This window comes from Nycticebus coucang, chromosome 7 (assembly GCF_027406575.1).
Source record: "Nycticebus coucang isolate mNycCou1 chromosome 7, mNycCou1.pri, whole genome shotgun sequence".
Lineage (NCBI taxonomy): Eukaryota > Metazoa > Chordata > Mammalia > Primates > Lorisidae > Nycticebus > Nycticebus coucang.
The window spans coordinates 136,531,543-136,550,250 of NC_069786.1; the positions used below are offsets into that span (position 1 = coordinate 136,531,543).

At 59.0% G+C, this 18,708-nt stretch overlaps 2 protein-coding genes across 3 annotated transcripts; both read left to right on the forward strand.

Annotated features, from left to right (window-relative positions):
- The first annotated feature begins 3,219 nt into the window (after positions 1-3,219).
- DUSP28 (dual specificity phosphatase 28) lies at positions 3,220-7,903 on the forward strand. 2 transcript variants are annotated; one of them, XR_008381353.1, is made up of 3 exons: positions 3,220-3,685; positions 3,848-6,447; positions 7,215-7,903. XR_008381353.1 is itself a non-coding variant. In XM_053598363.1 (2 exons), exons 1-2 carry the CDS (start codon positions 3,293-3,295, stop codon positions 3,998-4,000), a joined length of 546 nt encoding a protein of 181 aa, XP_053454338.1. In that variant the 5' UTR covers positions 3,220-3,292; the 3' UTR covers positions 4,001-6,535. The 2 variants fall into 2 exon arrangements, 1 of the variants encoding a protein (XP_053454338.1); XM_053598363.1 differs by lacking the exon at positions 7,215-7,903 and having other exon boundaries at positions 3,848-6,535.
- A 137-nt stretch (positions 7,904-8,040) lies between these two features.
- Positions 8,041-17,405, forward strand: RNPEPL1 (arginyl aminopeptidase like 1). The gene is made up of 11 exons (XM_053598342.1): positions 8,041-8,715; positions 12,023-12,163; positions 12,755-12,906; positions 13,331-13,447; positions 13,636-13,871; positions 13,957-14,070; positions 14,448-14,560; positions 14,768-14,876; positions 15,316-15,546; positions 15,635-15,777; positions 16,261-17,405. Exons 1-11 carry the CDS (start codon positions 8,191-8,193, stop codon positions 16,576-16,578), a joined length of 2,199 nt encoding a protein of 732 aa, XP_053454317.1. The 5' UTR covers positions 8,041-8,190; the 3' UTR covers positions 16,579-17,405.
- The last annotated feature ends 1,303 nt before the right edge of the window (positions 17,406-18,708 follow it).

Genomic DNA, 18,708 nt, shown 5'->3' on the forward strand with positions numbered 1-18,708 from the left:
TTAGTGTGACTCCACGGCCCAGCAGTGGCAGGAGGGACGCCAGGCTTAGTGTGACTCCACAGCCCAGCGGTGGCAAGAGGGACGCCAGGCTTAGTGTGATTCCACGGCCCAGCAGTAGTGACAGGAGGGACGCCAGGCTTAGTGTGACTCCACGGCCCAGCAGTGGCAGGAGGGACGCCAGGCTTAGTGTGACTCCACGGCCCAGCAGTGGTGGCAGGAGGGACGCCAGGCTTAGTGTGACTCCACAGCCCAGCGGTGGCAGGAGGGACTCCAGGCTTAGTGACTCCACGGCCCAGCAGTGGTGGCAGGAGGGACGCCAGGCTTAGTGTGACTCCACAGCCCAGCAGTGGCAGGAGGGATGCCAGGCTTAGTGTGACTCCACAGCCCAGCAGTGGCAGGAGGAATGCCAGGCTTAGTGTGACTCCACGGCCCAGCAGTGGTGGCAGGAGGGACGCCAGGCTTAGTGTGATTCCACGGCCCAGCAGTGGTGGCAGGAGGGACGCCAGGCTTAGTGTGACTCCATGGCCCAGCAGTGGTGGCAAGAGGGACACCAGGGTTAGTGTGACTCCACGGCCCGGCAGGGGCATCAGGACTTAGTCTCTCCTATCCCCTCTGCTTTCACCCAGCCTGGCTTCCCCTTAGGCCTCTGAAGGAACAGAGTCCTGACACCATGAGGACACTGGCTTCCAATTAGGATCCACTCCTACAACCCAGGACATGGAATCCCCAACTAACTGGGTAACTGGCTCCTCGAAAAAATTCCAATCACGCCTACTTTTTTTTTTAAAACCCTCATTATTTGACCTCTTGAGTTGTTTCCCAGAAATGGTGAATTTTCTACTAGACAAAGGAGCTGAGATTCTGAAGGCCCCTGGACAGACTTCCTGTGGCCAAGCCTGCTATCCCCCACCTGTCCCCAAAGCACTTAGCCCCTTGTTAGTTACACCATTACCTGCCCCAAGGCATGTGCTCCCCACCCCTTTAAAAGCTTATGATCTCCCACAGTAAGGAGATGGATTTAAGGCAGCTTCTCCTGTTCTCCTCACAAAATATCTTTTGTATTTAAAAATTCCTTCTTCCATGGCAATCCTCATGGTCTCAGTAATTAGATCTTTGTGTGACCAACAATTGCACCTAGCTTGAAATCTCATTGTAGTTGCAATAATAGTTAAAAGGCTCCCATGAACTCTGGGGAAAAAGGGAATTCCATTCTCTTTCCATCCCAGGAAAGTTGGAGTACTTCCTTAGGGAAATAGAGGAAAAGGGACATGGATGCTGGGAAGGCCACCACCACAGAGATGATGATATATTTGAGTCTTTAGAGCAAGAATGAGCCCAGGTCACAATGAAGAAGTGAGTGACCAGTGCTAGGTGGCCACTAGAATGGAGATAATTGGGATTGTGTAGAGAGATAGCACAGGTGCGTTTTGTCAGATTTATCTAACACTACATTGGGAGGGGGATAATGGAAAACAATTACTCATAGAATGGTTGCAAACTTAAGTAAGCTACGGAAATGAATCAGGAAAGTGTTTTTTACTACTATCAGAATAAAACTGACAGCAATAACATTTGTAGGACTATAAGATAGTTGCTTTTCACTGAACTTTCCTGAAATACAACAGATACCAGAAAAATCAGTTGAAGAGGCAACATCATTGGCATTAGATGATATTAAAAAAATTTTTTTTTAAGTTACTGCTCTGACCCCGAAAGTTAATAATTTTTAAAAAGTACAAAAAGAATACTTCATCTATGAAGAAAAGATGATGGTAGTTTTATTTGAATCATGCTTTACAATAAATAAGACAATAAAATCCAGAAATTACAGAAGAAAATTTACTAGGAAACAGATAAGGAATTGATAGTGTCAAATGGAGGGACCCGCCCAAATAGAATCAACCCACTCAATTGGGAAGCCCACCTAGGAAAGGTGAATGGGCCAACTCCCACCCTTCTGACAGATGTCTCACCCAGGGAAGGGAATGTGCCCATCCCCACCCTTCTGATCTTTAAAACCCCCATCCACTTAACCCACAAGCTGACTTCCTTCTCAAGATCAGCTCACTCACGCCAGAAATAAAGGCTCTGATGTTGCTCACACAGAACCTGGACTCCATTTCCTTTCATTCACATCTTTTAATAATCTTTTATTTTCAATCTTTGACCTCTCAGGGATAAACATAAAGCTTGTTGATGGAAAAGAAGCCATACTCTGTAAAACAATTTAAAGATTTATTCTGAGCCAAATTTGAGGATCATGACCCAAGAAGCCTTGAGGAAGTGGACTAGCAGTGGTGGGGGTTACAGTTTGGTTTTATATGTTTTAGGGAGACAGGAATTACAGGTAAGGTTATATGTCAATACATGGAAAACATATACTGATTTCACCAAAAAAAAAAAAAAAAAAAAAAAACTAGAACATCTCAAAGGGAGGGGCTTACAGGTTATAGGTGGGTTTAAAGATTTGTTAGCTGACAATTGGCTGAGTTAGGCTTTGCCTAAAAGACCAAGAGTCAGTGAAAAGGAACGCTTAAGAGACAAACTACTGGGCAGACTCCAGTGGTTTACTGTGTATACTGAGGACCTTCAGGTATGTCTTGCAGGGCCTTAGCTAAGCTTGTTAATGAGTCACAAAAGACATCTCTAAGAAGCCAGGAGAACATCTCCTTTCTCATGGCTCGCAACTCAGTCTTAGGGATCGGATCCCCTAGGCCAACAGGGGGTCCAGACAGCCGTTTCGGGGAAACCTTAAGATATTTAGTTCACAACTATAAGGCACAAGGCAGTCCTAAGAAACGTTATTAAGAATACGGAAAACGAGTCAGCTTATCAGCGACCTGACACGTGGCCTTTACGAAACGACAGGGAGGTCATCCGTCAGCGTTCAGCGTGGCCCCTGCGATCGTCCCCACTCCCCAAGTCCTGCTGTCCCCAGCCCAGAGGACATGCTCGGAGCAGGGGCACGCGCTGAGGGACGCTGCTGTGACAGAGCTGGCCCGTCAGCTCCCGACGCCCAGCCTCCCGGGCCATGATCTTATGGAGGGGACCCGGCCAGGGACAAGGGGACCCAGAGCCTGCTCGCTGCCCCGCCCCAACTCTCAAAGGATCCAACCAGTGCAGCCAGCTCGGCCTGGCCAATGAGGTGGCGGTTAGGGCGCTCGTGGACCCCGCCACCCGCCCCGCCACCGGCCCGCCCCGCCACCGGCCCGCCCCGGGTGGAAAGCCTCTAGGACCCGGGGAAGCCCGGCGGGCCGCCCCACCCTCCAAGCTAGCCCGTACGGGCGGCGCCATGGGTCCGGGGGCAGACGAACGCCGCGCGGCCGCCGAGCCAGCCCCGCCGCCGTTCGTGCGAGTCGCCCCCTCGCTCTTTCTCGGGAACGCGCGAGCCGCGAGAGCGACGGAGCGGCTGGCGCGCGCGGGCGTCACACTGTGCGTGAACGTCTCACGCCAACAGCCCGGCCCGCGCGTTCCCGGCGTGACCGAGCTGCGCGTGCCCGTGTTCGACGACCCAGCCGAGGACCTGTTGGCGTACCTGGAGCCCACCTGCGCCGCCATGGAGGCCGAGGTGCGCGCCGGCGGCGCCTGCCTGGTCTTCTGCAAGAACGGCCGCAGCCGCTCGGCCGCCGTCTGCACCGCCTACCTCATGCGGCACCAAGGCCTCAGTCTGTTGAGGGCCTTCCAGGTGGGGCGGGCCCTGAAGGTGTGGGGGCCCCTGCAGGAGGCGGACCCTCTGGGTGGGCGGGGCTTCCGTGGGGGCGGGTTTTGGGGACTGGGAGCGATGCTTCCGGGTCCGGCGGGCCCTTAGCGGCCTTCAGGACTATTTTATTTAACTTCCTGTTTGCAGACGGTGAAGAGCGCCCGTCCGGTAGCTGAGCCTAATGCAGGTTTCTGGTCTCAGCTCCAGAAGTATGAGGAGGCCCTCCAGGCTCAGTCCTGCCTGCCCAGAGAGCCTTTGGGGACAGCTCTTACAAGCGGCAGCAAAGCCACCCAGCCCTAGGGGTGATCCCTGACTACTCCAGCAGAGCAAATGGCAGGGCCTGCGGCCCCAGGAAAGAAAAGGTGGGAAGGTCGGTTCTCTGATAGGAGGCTGATCGCTCCCCTCCTTCTTCAATATTACAGAGTTTTCATGTTTCCCTCCATTTAGCCTCATCTCCCTGAATCGCAGCCCAAGCCTCTGTCCCCTCTTGGTGGTGCAGAGGTGTGGGAGGGGACACATACTGTCCCTCCCTCTGGTCTAGCTCAGTTTATTGGGCTTTGGTCAGGAAAATCTAAACCACTTGAACTTTATGCGATTGGATGCAAGGAGATGGAAGCAGGAGATTCACGACAGGAGATGGGTGTCACGGGGCCCACCACCCGGATCTGAGCTGCCAGCTCAACCTACCAAACCACAGTACATCTCTTGCCTCCCTCCTCCCACACCTCTCTCTGGTCCTGTCGCCTAGAGGGGGTGCAGGCCTGCGGGGCTGAGACTGGGAGCTGCTGTGAGAAGCCGGGTAACTGCAGCCTGTGCTGACAGACCACCCAGCCTGGGCACTACTGGGGCCTCAGAGTCTGTACCAGCCACCCACCTTGACCTCTCTGCTTCAGTCACTTTCATAGCTGCTGTCAAGCCAGCAAGGGACTGGTCCTCTCCCAGTGTGAAGGATCCTGTAAGCTGTCACCAGGTACATCTCAGAATACTGATTCCTTTTATAGAACCTCCTGGACATTTTAGGACCTTAAGACTATTCTAGAAAACTAATCACCATCAACACTCTTAAGTTAGGGAAAGAGAAAAGGAAAATGTGGATAATACATACAATTACAAAGTAATATGGGTTAATTTATACAAATATATATGTATTTATGTCTATATTCTAAACACAGTAATGAATAAACACTGGTTGGTGTTTATCATTTCCCTTTTCCCTTACTCGTTCCATGTTCCCTCAGCTGGTCACTGGCTTCACCTGGTAGGGTGACTTGAGCCTCCATTCCTGAAGGCCCTGGGCCCTGAGTAGTGTGCTGCACAGGTGCCTTTGACTCCTTTACCTGTTCTGCACAGCCTAGTTGAACTGGGAGACACTCTCTGCCCGGCCCTCAAACACTGCAAAGCCCCACTTGCCCATCAAGAGTTGGAGGTCACTCTACCCAGCCAAGGCATCCTGTTTTGCCTGAGGAGCCCAAAATTGTTGGATGGTGTCTCGGCCTCCAGCCCAGTGGGATATGGCGTGTCTCCAGGTAGAAGCATCCCTGACTCAGCAGAGCCCAAGGTTAGAGGGGTGGAAAGCACATAATTTGTGAGCAAGACATTGGGGTGATACCAGGGGCCTTCCCCCTCCCACCCCTTGCCCTCCCAGACTAGGCTGCTTCTGGCTGTGATGGGAGTGACACCACTGACTGGTCGCTGGGTCAGAACATATAGCACTACACCTTGTCATTCAGCAATGCCAGCCCTGTGGGCCACAGCCCCTGTCACACCAAGATGGCTGTTCACAGTAGGTAATCTGACTTGCCTGCTGCTGGGCAGTTTTCCCCTAAGTACCTCCAGTTCACACAACCAACCCCATAAGGGAGCTGCTGCCACTGTGCCTCCCTGGCAGGGGAGTTGACCAGTTTGACCAGGTAGGTTGGGAGCAAGGGTCTGGGCCCAGGTTTCTGCCTGGAATGCTGCACTGACCCCTGCTCACAGCACCTCCCATGGGGGCACAGACCCTGACCTGGTGACTGGCCCTGGAGGAAAAGGGAAGCAAGGCCCAGGCCAGGTTGAAGGTCACTATAGGTCACTTCAGATGCTTTTGATCTCACCAGCCCTGAGAACCAACCTCCATGGCTCCCTAGGATATCTGAACCCAGGACAGCATGGCCAGTCTGAACACTTCTTCCTGGAACCCTCAGCTGCCAACCCCCAACCCACTGCAGCCCTCCCATTCTCACACCCTTGGGCACCAGCACACCTGTAAGGAAGTCTGATCCCTGTGCATCTGAGGATGTCAGAATATAGGCAGCATGTCAGCTGCTTCACTGTCCCAGATCACCACCAGGTGGGAGTAGGAAAATACCTGCGGGAGAAGCTGGGCTCTGACATTCCAGGCTTCAAAGGTCCTCTCCCCTACGGTAGGTTAGGGAGTAGGGGGGATTTCTCCAGGGCAACCCAGGGGGGTGTCTGGACAGTTGGCTTCCCTGTCCCCCGGTGTGATGCCGTCTCCCGCCGCCAGGGGCGCTCCAGGCAGGCTGCAGTGGGGGATTCCTCCCATTGGTGGAGCTGCCCAGGCCACTTTGTAGTAAACCTGCCTTCACAGAACCATGGGGGTGTCTCGGTGGGCTGACCTTAATGCTGCAGAACATCTCTTCACTCCCTAGGATGGGCTTGCGTTGACCAATGACATGAATGTGGGGTGGAAGGCACTCCCCCAGGGGTGAAACAGATCCTCTGGACCTGCCAGGCTGCCCCACAGGGAGGTAGGTGCTCAAGGTTCTCCTGGAAAGAAGACTGAGACTCCAACCCCTGTTGCCCAGAGTCCACCTGGGGAGATGGCTGGAGAGACTGCTGGGGGCCCAGGGCGGCAGGACCCAAAGCTCCAAGGTGGGAAGGGCAACAAGGCCACTGATGTGAATTCACCCTGTGAGTGGCTTGGACAGGCTAGTGTGGCAACCCAGCACAGACCTGATGTTCTTCTAGCACCAGCCCCATGGCACTGGAGAGTCCAGTGGAACTGGGAGTGCCATCAAAAAGTCTGCCCATGGCACCAAAGGCCACCACCTGAGCAGGATGCTGGGCTGGCTGAAGGCAGTGAGGCAGGGGCCCACCTCAGTCCTCTCGCCTCCTAAATTTTAGATTCAGGACTGACCCCTACCTGAGTGACCATGTGAGCCTTGGGGTTCCTGGTGAGTTTGAGATAAGCCCTAAAAGGGTCACTGTGTTCCTCAGCTAAGATTAGGCCATGTGGGGACCTAATCTGAGGCCCATGGGAACACTGGACACGTGCTTCACATCCATGGACACGTGTTCTCCCCTAAGCTGTCCTCCAGCCCCACCCTGGGAAGGGAGCAGGCATGGTCAAATGGGCTGCAGATGGAGACTGAGTCCAGACAGATGAAACACTACCCAGCCTGACAGTGCAGTCAAGTGCAGAGTATCAGTCCAGCCCAAAGCCCCTTTTCCCTAAGAATCTGAATTCTCCTGTGATGACAACAGCAACATCATGGTTGCCCATCTTATTCCACAGCTGCCAGATGCACCTGCTAGCTGGCTCCTGCCAGGTGTGAAGGCCACCTCCTGTTCTGTAGCCATTCCCTGGGGTCCCGGGTCCCTGGACAGGATCTGTCCTGGGCAAGTCTTCAGGCCAGCAGAGAATACAGCCTGGAAGAATGGACCTGCAAGGTGGGGTGAGGGCAGGCAGGCCAGGTCTGCTTTAAGACCCCAGCACTGAGCTCCAAGACAGTAGGTCATCCAGGGCCCTGCCCGCTGTGAGGCAGCACTGCCCAGCACAGCTATCTGACCCACAGCCATCCCCGCCACCCCAGTCACACTCAGCCCTTGAGATAGGGCTCCTACGGCTGAGCAACTGACCGCCTAATTGTATTTAATTTAAATGTAAACACCCACCCACGCATGGCTAGTGGCCACCATACCTGACAGTTCAGCCTTGAGGGTCCTGAGCCCCGTCACAGAGTGCTGGCTGACACATGGGGTACTATGAAATCCCTCTCGGGCCTGACGCCCCCCAAATGTACGGACAACATTGAGGTCCCGATGCTACACTCCCCGGACACACCGACCCCACCAAGAAGCAACCCTGTGTCCGGTGCCCCCAAGTGAAACTGCTGCCCCAGGAGTCTGCTCCGCAGCCTCGAGTGGGAGCGGCGATTCCGCCTCTGGAGTCTCCCTGCGACGCCCGAGAAGGAAGCGCCGAGCGCGGGGAAGCCATGCAGCTGCTCCGTGCCCCCAGCCCTGCGCACTCGGCCCGGTTCGCAGCGCCCCCCATCCGGCGGCCCGCGTCCGGGCCCCGCGCACAGCGCCCCCGGCGGCGGCCGAGCGGAGCCCGAGCGGGGCGGCGCACGGCGCGGGGCCGGGCCGGGCGGCTCCCGGCGCGACTTCCTGTTGTGCCCGCGCCCCGCCGCCGCTGCCGCCCGGCGCCCCTCGCCCGCTCCGCGCGGCCCGGCGCGGCCGCCGCCGATGGATTTCACCTAGCGCCAGCGGCCATGGCCGCGCAGTGCTGCTGCCGCAAGGCGCCCGGCACCGAGGCCGCGCCCGCCCGCCCGCCTCCCGAGCCACCGCCTGCCCTGGACGTGGCCTCGGCCTCCAGCGCGCAGCTCTTCCGCCTCCGCCACCTGCAGCTGGGCCTGGAGCTGCGGCCCGAGGCGCGCGAGCTGGCCGGCTGCCTGGTGCTCGAGCTTTGCGCGCTGCGGCCCGCGCCCCGCGCGCTCGTGCTCGACGCGCACCCGGCCCTGCGTCTGCACTCGGCCGCCTTCCGTCGCGCCCCCGCCGCCGCCGAGACGCCTTGCGCCTTCGCCTTCCCCGCCCTCGGGCCGGGACCCGCGCCACCGCCCCCGCTGCCAGCCTTCCCCGAGGCGCCGGGCGCCGAGCCCGCCTGCTGCCCGCTGGCCTTCAGGCTAGATCCGTTCACCGACTACGGCTCCTCGCTCACGGTCACGCTGCCGCCTGAGCTGCAGGCGCACCAGCCCTTCCAGGTCATCCTGCGCTACACCTCGACCGACGCCCCCGCTGTGAGTCCGGGTGTGCGTCGCGGCCGCAGATCCTCCTGGCGGCCTCTGTGCACCCTGCCCTGGGCAGACAGCATGGCCTGGGCACTGCGGACAGGGTGGGGGCGGCCTGGCCCAGAGCCTTGTCCTGGTGCCCACAGTCATTCCCAGCTGTTGCCTGTAAACCCTTGGGAGCCTTGGATAGAGCCTGAGACCTGACCCTGTGGGCTGTGGCGACAGGGAACAGCATGCCAACCAGGGAAACTTCGGGTTTAGGTGTCCTGTCTCTGCCTGGGGACAAGAGCAGTTTCTGGCACTTGCCAAGTCACACATCTGCTGTTGCCGGGCACTGAGGGTTGGGCCCTCAGGGCTGAGCACACCCAGGTCTGTTCTCTGGAGGCAGAGTGAGGGATGGACCTGTCTCAGCCGGAGGCAGAGGAGAAAGTCATGTAGGCCGTGATGCCTGGCCCAGGACTGGTGGGGTACAGGGGCCAAGAGGCCCCACAACCTCAACATAGACACATGTAGGCTCTGCAGGTGGGCACCAAGTGCCCCACACACACACCCAGAGGCCCTGCCAGAAAAGCCAGGTGGCCCAGGCTGGATGCTGTGGCTGCAGTGCACCACCCCAGCCAGTGGTGAGGCTTGCAGGATGGAGGGTCTTTCCTTCCTGCAACATAGAGGTTCATGTCCAGTCCCAGGTGGTAGGAACAGCCCACAAGTGACACCCAACGTACACAACAACACACACCTCTGGAGGCCCTTGGAGGTTCCGTGTCACTGCCCACGACACACACATGGACAGGGTAGCAGAGAGGTGGTGTAGCGGTGTCAGGCTGAGGGCCACAGAAGGAAGAGGCCCAAGCCGAGACACACCTGTGGGCTTCCTGCATATTTCCCAGGCAGGACCTGCCACCTCACCTTCCCAGAGCCACTGGGTATGCCAGCCACTGGCCTGCTGGGATGCCTGCTTCCTGTTATGGTCCTCCAGGGCTTTGAGGTGAAGAGGTGAGAACTGAGGAATGGCGTTCTCCCTGGCCTGATCTATGAGCTGTGTGTCGGCAGAGTGGTAGGCCCAGGATCCCTCAATAGGCTGCTGAGATGGAGCCAGATAGGCAAGAACAGTTGTTGTCCTTGGGTTTCCCACAGCCATGGGTGCTCTGAGCAGGGAGGGCAGTATGGCCCCCTTAGGCAGAGTGGTTCCAGAGTTGGTGGGTTGTGCACAAGGGGCCTGCCTGGCCTGTGATCTGGCCAACTTGTGGAAGGCAGAGTGTATGGCTCTGACTTCAGGCATCCACCATTGCTTGTGAACAGTGGGGACTTGGACCCATGCCTGGAGTCCTCTTCTCTTCATGGCCTGCTCTGGGGACTCAGGCTTGAATCCCTGAGCCTGTCCCTGTGCCAGGGAGGATGAAGCAAGAGCTGTCTGTGCCTCTGGAAGGCCTCGTCAGTGGACCCCAAGCCTCCAGAGTCAGTTTGGGGGTACTGTAGATTCTGGGGCCTGTGCCCCTTGCACCCCATCCTGTAGCCCCACCTCACCCCCATCCCAGCAAGAAGAGTTTCCATCCTGCCCTGCACTGCCAAGGTCCGCAGGCCTGGTGCTTCTCTGCCAACCCATCAGCACCTGTACCCTGGGTATGATGGGAACTGGTGGCCTACCACTGGGGCAGGGCCAGGCCTATCTGCAGGGATATACCTAGTCCTTCACTCCAAGGGAGGACTGTGGACCCCATTGGTCTCTGGAGTTGGACATGGGGCAATGAAGGGTAGAGGCGGGGATCAGGCAGAGGCTGAGAAGGTCCCATGGTTTGGGAGACGGGAGGCTGAGTACTGGAGCAGGCATGGGGGAACAGTAGGTTGAAGAGAATTTGGGAGATTATGGGGACCTGTCCTCTTAGCCTGGGACAAGGACCACCGGCATTGGGGTCTACTGCAGGGAGTTCCCTAAATGTACATCCCCAGGTCCTGCTCTTAGAAGCCAGAGCTCTGGGGCAGGGCCCAGGAGGGAGACTACAATTTAACCAGGCTCCCAAAACAGGCATCTAAATGTCTGGGGTGGCCCAGGGGCCCAACAGGAAAGGAAGACACCCTTGCAGTCTTGCTGCCCTGAATGGACAGGAAAAGGGCAGCCTAGAGAAAGTTTTAGAGGTCTGTGAATGCTGGCAAGGGAAGCTAGGTCTGCAGGTGGCACGGAGGCCACCTCCTGAGTCTGGATATGTGGGGGAGGCCTCACTCCCAGGTGTGATCCATGGGAGAGGCTGCCCCTTCCAGATCTGGGGTCTGGGTCTGCAGGGGAGGCTGTACTCCCAGGTCTGGGGTCTGTGCAAGAGGCCACCCCTCCTGAGTCTGGGGTCTGTGGTCTTCGGTGGAGGCCACCTCCCTGGTGGTGTCAGCTGTGGATTCTAGACTCAGCTGCTCTTAGAGGTGTGTTGTGGGCTATCTTTCATTCGTGGTCCCAGGAGGACGTGTGTGCACCTGGCCACTGGGTGAGGAACACTTCAGTCTGCTTCAGCAATCCTGTTGTCCTGGCAGAGGTGAGGGTAGGGACAAAGTAAGGCCATCTTATGACAACCATGGTGACATTGCTGCAGTTGGGAGTGAGCCCCCTCCCACACTCTGAGCTCCCTCACTGGAGAGGCCAGAGTTCTCAGGTGGCAGATGAGATGGACACAGTGAGGTAGCAGGGGGCCAGACCGGAGGGCATAAGGGGTGGAGGGGACTTAGTGGGGGCCTGGCCCCAGCATCTGAGGGCTAGGAGAGCTCCCCAGCTCTGGTGTGGGCCAGCTCTGCCACAGCCCTTGGCATTCACTGCTCACTGCCCCAGCCTGCAGCCTGTACCTCCTGGAGAGGCTGCCTTTCTCAGGGCTGGCCCTGGGCTCGCTCCCCACCCAGGTGTGGTGCTTGGTTTTCCCATGTTTCCATGTTCCTGGCTAAGACCAGAGTGGCTGCTAGTCTGTGGGAATTTGCACTCAAAGTGCTCTGACTGTGCCTCAGTTTCTCTTTGGATGTTCAGATGATGCTTTGATAGGCTTTTTCTTTTCTTTGCCTCAGCACGGGCTGGGACAAAGAAAAGAAAGTCCCTCTGCTGGCTCCTAGTGCATGGCCTCCTACCTGGAGGCGTCGCCTGGTAACACAGTGTAGGTCATGCCCCGGGTTACCTGTGCCTGCTGTAGCCCTGCCCAGGCAGTCAGGTGAAGGGTGTGGGAGCAGCTGTTGGCCCCCAGGGGTCAGTTAGACCGCCATCTCCACCTTCCTCCGGCTGCTGCCTGGGCACTTAGGGCCTAGAACCTGAACTGGATGGCTGCCTGCTAACACACTGCCCTGCCCACAGATCTGGTGGCTGGAGCCTGAGCTGACCTACGGCTGTGCCAAGCCCTTTGTCTTCACCCAGGGCCACTCCGTGTGCAACCGCTCCTTCTTCCCGTGCTTCGACACGCCTGCCGTGAAGAGCACCTACTCAGCCGTTGTCAAGGTCAGGGCCCATCAGCCGTCCTCATCCCACCCAGGGCCAGCCCTGCCTGCCCTGTACCTCCTGTGGGTGCTGTGTGGAGGGCCAAGTCTAGTAGCCAGGCATGGCCTCATTCTCCTTTATCCTACCTGCCTGGGCTATGGCCCCAGCTGCCACCCAGCCTAGAAGAAGCCCTCTGCACCCGCTATGCAGGAGCAGCCACCGTGCAGTGGGTACAGGGGCCAGGCTGCCCCTGATGGGCCTCACAGGGTTCCTGGACCCAGGGCGAGTCTCGAACAGGTCCTCTGGTAGGGACTGTGGGGTCACTGAGCCTGAGTTGACAGCCCCTCATGACTGGGGCAACAGGTTTGCAGACCAAGAGCTTGGGCTTCCCAGTCTAGGATGAGAGTTATTTGGCTAGGAGGTTCACTGACCGGAATGTGGTTCAATGACCCAGGGTTTGGGCCCCCTGATGGGATTGTGGATTTCCCTATCCCTGCATATGCGGCTCCCTGATGGGGCCTGAGGTTACCCAGCAAAGACCTGGATTCTCTGACCAGGGATGTGTGTGTGCGGACAGGGGACCGCTTGTTCCTCACTCTCTCCTCCTCACAGGCCCCCTCGGGGGTGCAGGTGCTGATGAGCGCCACCCAGAGTGCCTACGTGGAGGAGGAGGGCGTCTTCCGCTTCCACATGGAGCACCCCGTGCCCGCCTACCTCGTGGCCCTGGTGGCCGGAGACCTCAAGCCAGCAGACATTGGGCCCAGGTAGGGCTTTCTACTTCTTATTCCCTGGTGCTGCTGTCCAGGGCTGCCCAGGCCAGGTGCCAGCCCCAGGGAGAGTGCCACTAGGTGCTGGGTCTGTTTCCTACGTCCACAGCTGCCCTGCAGAGGACCCCCACTAGCCTCAGTCCTTGCCCCACCTTATTGCCATTGCCAAGGTCATCCCTGCCAGGCCCTCTGCAGACTGGGCAGCCAGACCTGCCCAGCACCTGCCCATCAACATGCCCTCAGGGCAGGGCCACACTAAAGGCAACCTGGTACACCCTCCCCCAGAGACAAAACAAAGTGGCCCTCAGGGTGCAGCTCTGCCCCTGCTGAGGGAAGAGCCAGGTGGCTGCAGGCTGGGAGTCAACCGGGGCCCCAGGGGTGGCAGGCCTGATGGGGGGAGCTCCTCTCTCCCCTGCAACAGGAGCCGAGTGTGGGCTGAGCCATGCCTCCTACCCACGGCCACCAGCAAGCTGTCAGGTGTGGTGGAGCAGTGGCTGAGTGCGGCTGAGCGGCTGTACGGGCCCTACATGTGGGGCAGGTGGGTGAGGCTGCTGGGCCTGGCTGGCTGGACGAGGGAGCTGGGGAGGGGAGCCCCTTGTCTGCCCCTGCCATGTCCTGTCCCTGCCTCCCAGAGAGGAGGTGGCCTTGATGCAGTGGGCTGGGCTGCCCCAGGCAGAGGACACTCCTGGACCTGCAGCCCCACACTCACTGCCTGCCCCCACACAGGTATGACATTGTCTTCCTGCCGCCCTCCTTCCCCATTGTGGCCATGGAAAACCCCTGCCTCACCTTCATCATCTCCTCCATCTTGGAGAGCGACGAGTTCCTCATCATCGACGTCATCCATGAGGTGGCCCACAGCTGGTTCGGCAACGCAGTCACCAACGCCACATGGGAGGAGATGTGGCTGAGTGAAGGCCTGGCCACCTACGCCCAACGTCGCATCACCACCGAGACCTATGGTGCGCTGGGGTGGGCCCCAGCCCAGCCCTGGGGTGCGGCTCCCCTGCCTCCTCTCACCGTCCCCGGCCTCTCTGGCCCATCCAGGTGCTGCCTTTACCTGTCTGGAGACAGCCTTCCGCCTGGATGCCCTGCACAGGCAGATGAAGCTTCTCGGAGAAGATAGCCCAGTCAGCAAGTTGCAGGTCAAGCTTGAGCCAGGTACCCCTCCTTCCAGCGCCAACCCCCAGCCCTGGTGCCCCTCACCCCTCAGGGCCTCCCTGCCTGCCCTTTACTGCTCTGGCTGGAGCTTCTCTGTCACCCAACATGCCTATACCCTGCCAAGGCCAGGCCAGGCTGGGTGCCCCCAACTCAAGGGAGGCCTGCCTGTCTCCCTCAACCCACCACCTCCCACGCCACTATTGTGTGAGAGTCTTGGTCTCTCCTGAGGCTCCCAGGCAGGACAGGCCTCACCACTGCCCTCCCAGGTGTCAGTACTCATCTGAACTTATGAGGGACAACCCAGCCCCTCTGGGACTGACCACTATGTCCCTCAAGGGACATAGGCAGGCTGGGGCACCAGAATGGTTTTCCTGCAGGGGTGAATCCTAGCCACCTGATGAACCTGTTCACCTACGAGAAGGGCTACTGCTTTGTGTACTACCTGTCACAACTCTGCGGAGACCCACAGCGCTTTGATGACTTCCTCCGAGTGAGCACCCCCTGCCCAGGACAGCCCGGCCTCTCCCCAACCGCAGCACTGTCCTCTCCTGGCAGGGGATGGGGCGGAGTTGGAGGTGACCCTGGCTGGAACCTGCCTGCCCTTGTTTGGGGGAAGTGCCTGGGGAGCCTCCCTCCCCCGTTTTGGGTGTGAGCAAGCCTATGAGATGGGTCACTGCCCACCTGCCTCTCCACACAGGCCTACGTGGAGAAGTATAAGTTCAGCAGTGTGGTGGCCCAGGACCTGCTGGACTCCTTCCTGAGCTTCTTCCCAGAGCTAAAGGAGCAAAGCGTGGACTGCCGGGCAGGTGAGGCAGGCAGTAGGCCTGGAGAGTGCTGTGAGCACCGGGACAGGGCCCTTCTGCTCTGCCTGGGGGAAAGCCCTTCCTTGGGCCCACACTGACCATGAGAACAGGGGGGTGGGTGGGTGGGCTGAGCAGGGAATTAGGCAGTCATGGGAAGATGGCCTGGAAATGGGGTGTACCAAGGTCCTGGGGCAGGATCTGCTGGGCAGAGGGAGGGCTCTGGAACTGACCCCAGCCTTCCCCTAGAGCAGTGGTTCTCAACCTTCCTAATGCCACAGCCCTTTAGTATAGTTCCTGTGGGTCACGACCCACAGGTTGAGAACTTCTGCCCTAGGGGTTCTCAGCCCTGGAACTGGGCCCCTGCCCGGGGACACGCTGGGCATCTGAGGTCTCCAGGGCAGGCTGGTTGGGTAGGGACTGCAGGATCACTTCTCCCCTGCAGGGCTGGAGTTCGAGCGCTGGCTCAATGCAACGGGCCCACCACTGGCCGAGCCAGACCTGTCTCAGGGATCTAGCCTGACGCGTCCGGTGGAGGCCCTCTTCCAGCTGTGGACTGCAGAGCCCCTCGACCAGGCGGCTGCCTCGGCCAGTGCCATTGACATCTCCAAGTGGAGGACCTTCCAGACAGCTCTCTTCCTGGACCGGCTCCTGGATGGGTCCCCACTGCCCCAGGGTGGGTCCCACAGCTGATAGGGTGGCCTGGCTGGGGGGAGGGGGAGGCAGCAGGACGGCCCTGACCAGCCCGGCCCCCTGTCCTGCAGAGGTGGTGACAAGCCTGTCTAAGTGCTACTCGTCCCTGCTGGACTCCATGAACGCCGAGATCCGCATCCGCTGGCTGCAGATCGTGGTCCGCAACGACTACTACCCCGACCTGCACCGCGTGCGGCGCTTTCTGGAGAGCCAGGTGCACGAAGCTGCTGCTTGGGGCTGAGGCGCTGAGGCCTGGGGTGGCCAGCTAGAGGCTGAGGGGTTCCTGGCCTGGGCCTGAGTGGTAGCTGGCCAGGGACTGAGGACCTGGGAAGCCTAGACATGGGTGGGGAAGGCATGGGGTTCTGGGTAGGGAGCAGACTCAGATGAGAAGGGCACAGCAGTTCTCAGAGGGAGGAACCCGGAGGGACAGACTGGGAGCAGGAATAAGGGATCTGGGCCTGCCCCAATCTGGGCGCAGAGGAACCAAGCTCCTTAGGCAGAGGCCGGGGTTCTAGGCTGTGGGCATTGGCTCCCTTGCCCCATCTGGGCCTCAGACAGCCTGGAGGGCTGGGAGCAAGAGGCCAGGTCTGTGTCTGGCTGTGCTCATCTGGCCGACGCACCTGGGGCAGAGGGTCGCCTGCCCCGTTAGCTGGCAGGGTGGGCTCTTGCCCTCGTAACCAGGCACCCTGTCCCACAGATGTCCCGCATGTACACCATCCCACTGTATGAGGACCTCTGCACTGGCGCCCTCAAATCCTTCGCTCTCGAGGTCTTCTACCAGACACAGGGCCGGCTGCACCCCAACTTGCGCAGGACCATCCAGCAGATCCTGTCCCAGGGCCTGGGCCCTAGCACCGAGCCCAGTGCAGAGTCGAGGACAGAGCCCAACACAGAGCAAGCCGGGGCCAGAGTGGACACGGACACAGATGTGGACTCAGGCTCGCCGGCCTTGCTGCTAGGGGACGAGGCTCCCAGCAGCACCATCTCTCTCAGGGACGTCAATGTGTCTGCCTAGCCCTGTTGGGCCTCGACCTCTCAGACACCATGATTGTGCCTTCTGTGGTCCGGGCTCGCCGTGACTGTGCCTCAGCTCTGGCCATGAGCTCTGCCCGGCCCATGAGCCCCTCCCGTGGGCTCTCCCAGGCTGGAAGTGTGGGGAGAGGGGCCTCCTTGTGTCCAGCAGAGGTCCATGTTCCTTGGCCCACTCCCCTCCCAGCTCTCTTGCACTGCAGGCCCGGGGCTGGCCCGCACACACCACGCCTCCTGTCTCCACACTGACAGCCATGCATAGCCCCAGATGCCAGTACCTGGCAGGTGCTGCCCTTGGGGGCAGTGACCCCCACAGCCCAACAGTGGCTACCACACTGTGCCTTACGTGTGCCGGGATGCCCAGGCTATGCCATCCCTGCAGCATGTCTCCTGGTAGGGCCCTGAGCCACCCCTCCCCACAGAGCCCTGCACCCTGACCCTGGGGCTGGCAGCCTCAGTTGACCCCTGACAAAGACAAGGACACAGACATTCCCTCACAGTGGAAGCAAGGGTCACAGGGAGAGGAAGGTTGTCCCTGGAGAGGGCCCCCCATCTCATAGAACGCCTTAGCCCCTCAGAGAAACTGGGGCCTTGGGACCTGGGGAGTGAGGGGTGGGGACAGGACAGCCTGTTCCTTGTGGCTTCCTGGGGTGGGGGGCACACGGCACAGCAATAACCCAGGGACAGGTGGAGGTGGTGCTGGTGCTCATCAGGCACCTGCTGGGAGAGGTGGCCAGGGCCAAGGTTTCCAGGGTCTGGGACTGCTGTGATGGGACACCATGGTGATTGTCCCATTAAACTTCTGCTCAGCAAGCCTGGCCTCCCATCCTATCCATCCGCCTGGCTGTGTGGAGTTGGGCTGGTCCACCAGGGTCCTGGAGCCAGGCGCTTGTCACAGCCCCTGCTCTGACACACAGGCCCCTGAAAACAGGCTCCCCTCACCCTCTTCACCGCTGGCCAGACCTTCTGGACCTGAGTACAGCCTCCTCTGGACCCCTCAAAGAGGCCATTTGTCACACCATCACTCTAGACCTTCACCTCTGCAGCTTTAGCCAAATCCTGGCCTTGGTCGTGGTCCTGTCTTAAACTGGGGTGCAAGGGAGAGGGGTGGGGGCAGGGACGAATTTGGTCTCGGAAGATTGAGATTCCATTTCCCCAGGGCATCAGGTAGTTCTGCTCTTTGGAGTCCCCATAGGCTTGGCCTCGGGACTACACAGCATTCTGCAGAGCCTTCCACCTGGGCAGCATGTCTTTCCCAGCCCACCAGCCACTTCACTGTCCCATAGGACTTGGGGGAAACTGCAGGTAGTAGGCAGGCAGCCCTGGTGTCACTGCCAGACGTCCCACTTGCCCTTCTGTTCCAGAGGCCCCTCAAGCCTTCCACCCCTGGGGGCAAGCTGTAGTCCAGGGTTTGGGGGTATCTCTGCGTATATCAGGGTTGGGTGAAGCTATGCTCCATCCAGAGATTGAGGAAATACAGGATCAGTTGCAGCCCCTCACTCCCAGCAAGGGGTGGGGGGGGATACAGGCACCTGGCAGCCCCTGCCCCAAGGCCATCTAGAGTGTGGGAGTGTGCACTGGGTTCTGCTCAGTTGTGTTACTCTGGGTGTCTCAATCCACCCTCCAGAGAACCCTTCCTTTTCCTGTTTACTCCATGGCCACACCTTAAGATGGTGTCCACAAAGAATCCCTCCTTAGAACCTGAAGTGCTTTCCAGCCTCTTCTCTGCCAAGGTTGTTTTGAGTCTCAATTGTCACACATCATCCCAGGCTCTTTGTTTCTTTGGCAATTTAACTCAACAACTTCATGGGCTCTGGGTGTCTTTGGTTCCATCCCCAGGTGCCCATAGCCACCCACACAACACTTCCTCCAGATGCCACTCAAGTCTCCTCTGCCTGCCTCTTGTGACTCCAGAAAGCTCAGCAACAACACTCAGCAGGCGTGGCCAGGGTTGGGAGCCCACATCCAAGACAGTGTCCTTGCCAGACCCACCCCAGCATTGCACCAGCGGCTGAGTGGGTTCCTGCTGCAGGCTGCTCAGCCTGTGAGTCCTTTGTCTCCGGCTGCCTCAATTCCTTTTCCTCCCAGCTTGCACACCCAGATCTTTTTTTAACTC

Coding starts and splice junctions, on each gene's coding strand:
- DUSP28 (XM_053598363.1), top strand. CDS start 3,293: ATGGGTCCGGGGGCAGACGAACGCCGCGCGGCCGCCGAGCCAGCCCCG. Junction 3,686..3,847: donor GTCTGTTGAGGGCCTTCCAG/GTGGGGCGGGCC, acceptor TCCTGTTTGCAG/ACGGTGAAGAGCGCCCGTCC.
- RNPEPL1 (XM_053598342.1), top strand. CDS start 8,191: ATGGCCGCGCAGTGCTGCTGCCGCAAGGCGCCCGGCACCGAGGCCGCG. Junction 12,164..12,754: donor CCTACTCAGCCGTTGTCAAG/GTCAGGGCCCAT, acceptor TCCTCCTCACAG/GCCCCCTCGGGGGTGCAGGT. Junction 13,448..13,635: donor GGGCCCTACATGTGGGGCAG/GTGGGTGAGGCT, acceptor GCCCCCACACAG/GTATGACATTGTCTTCCTGC.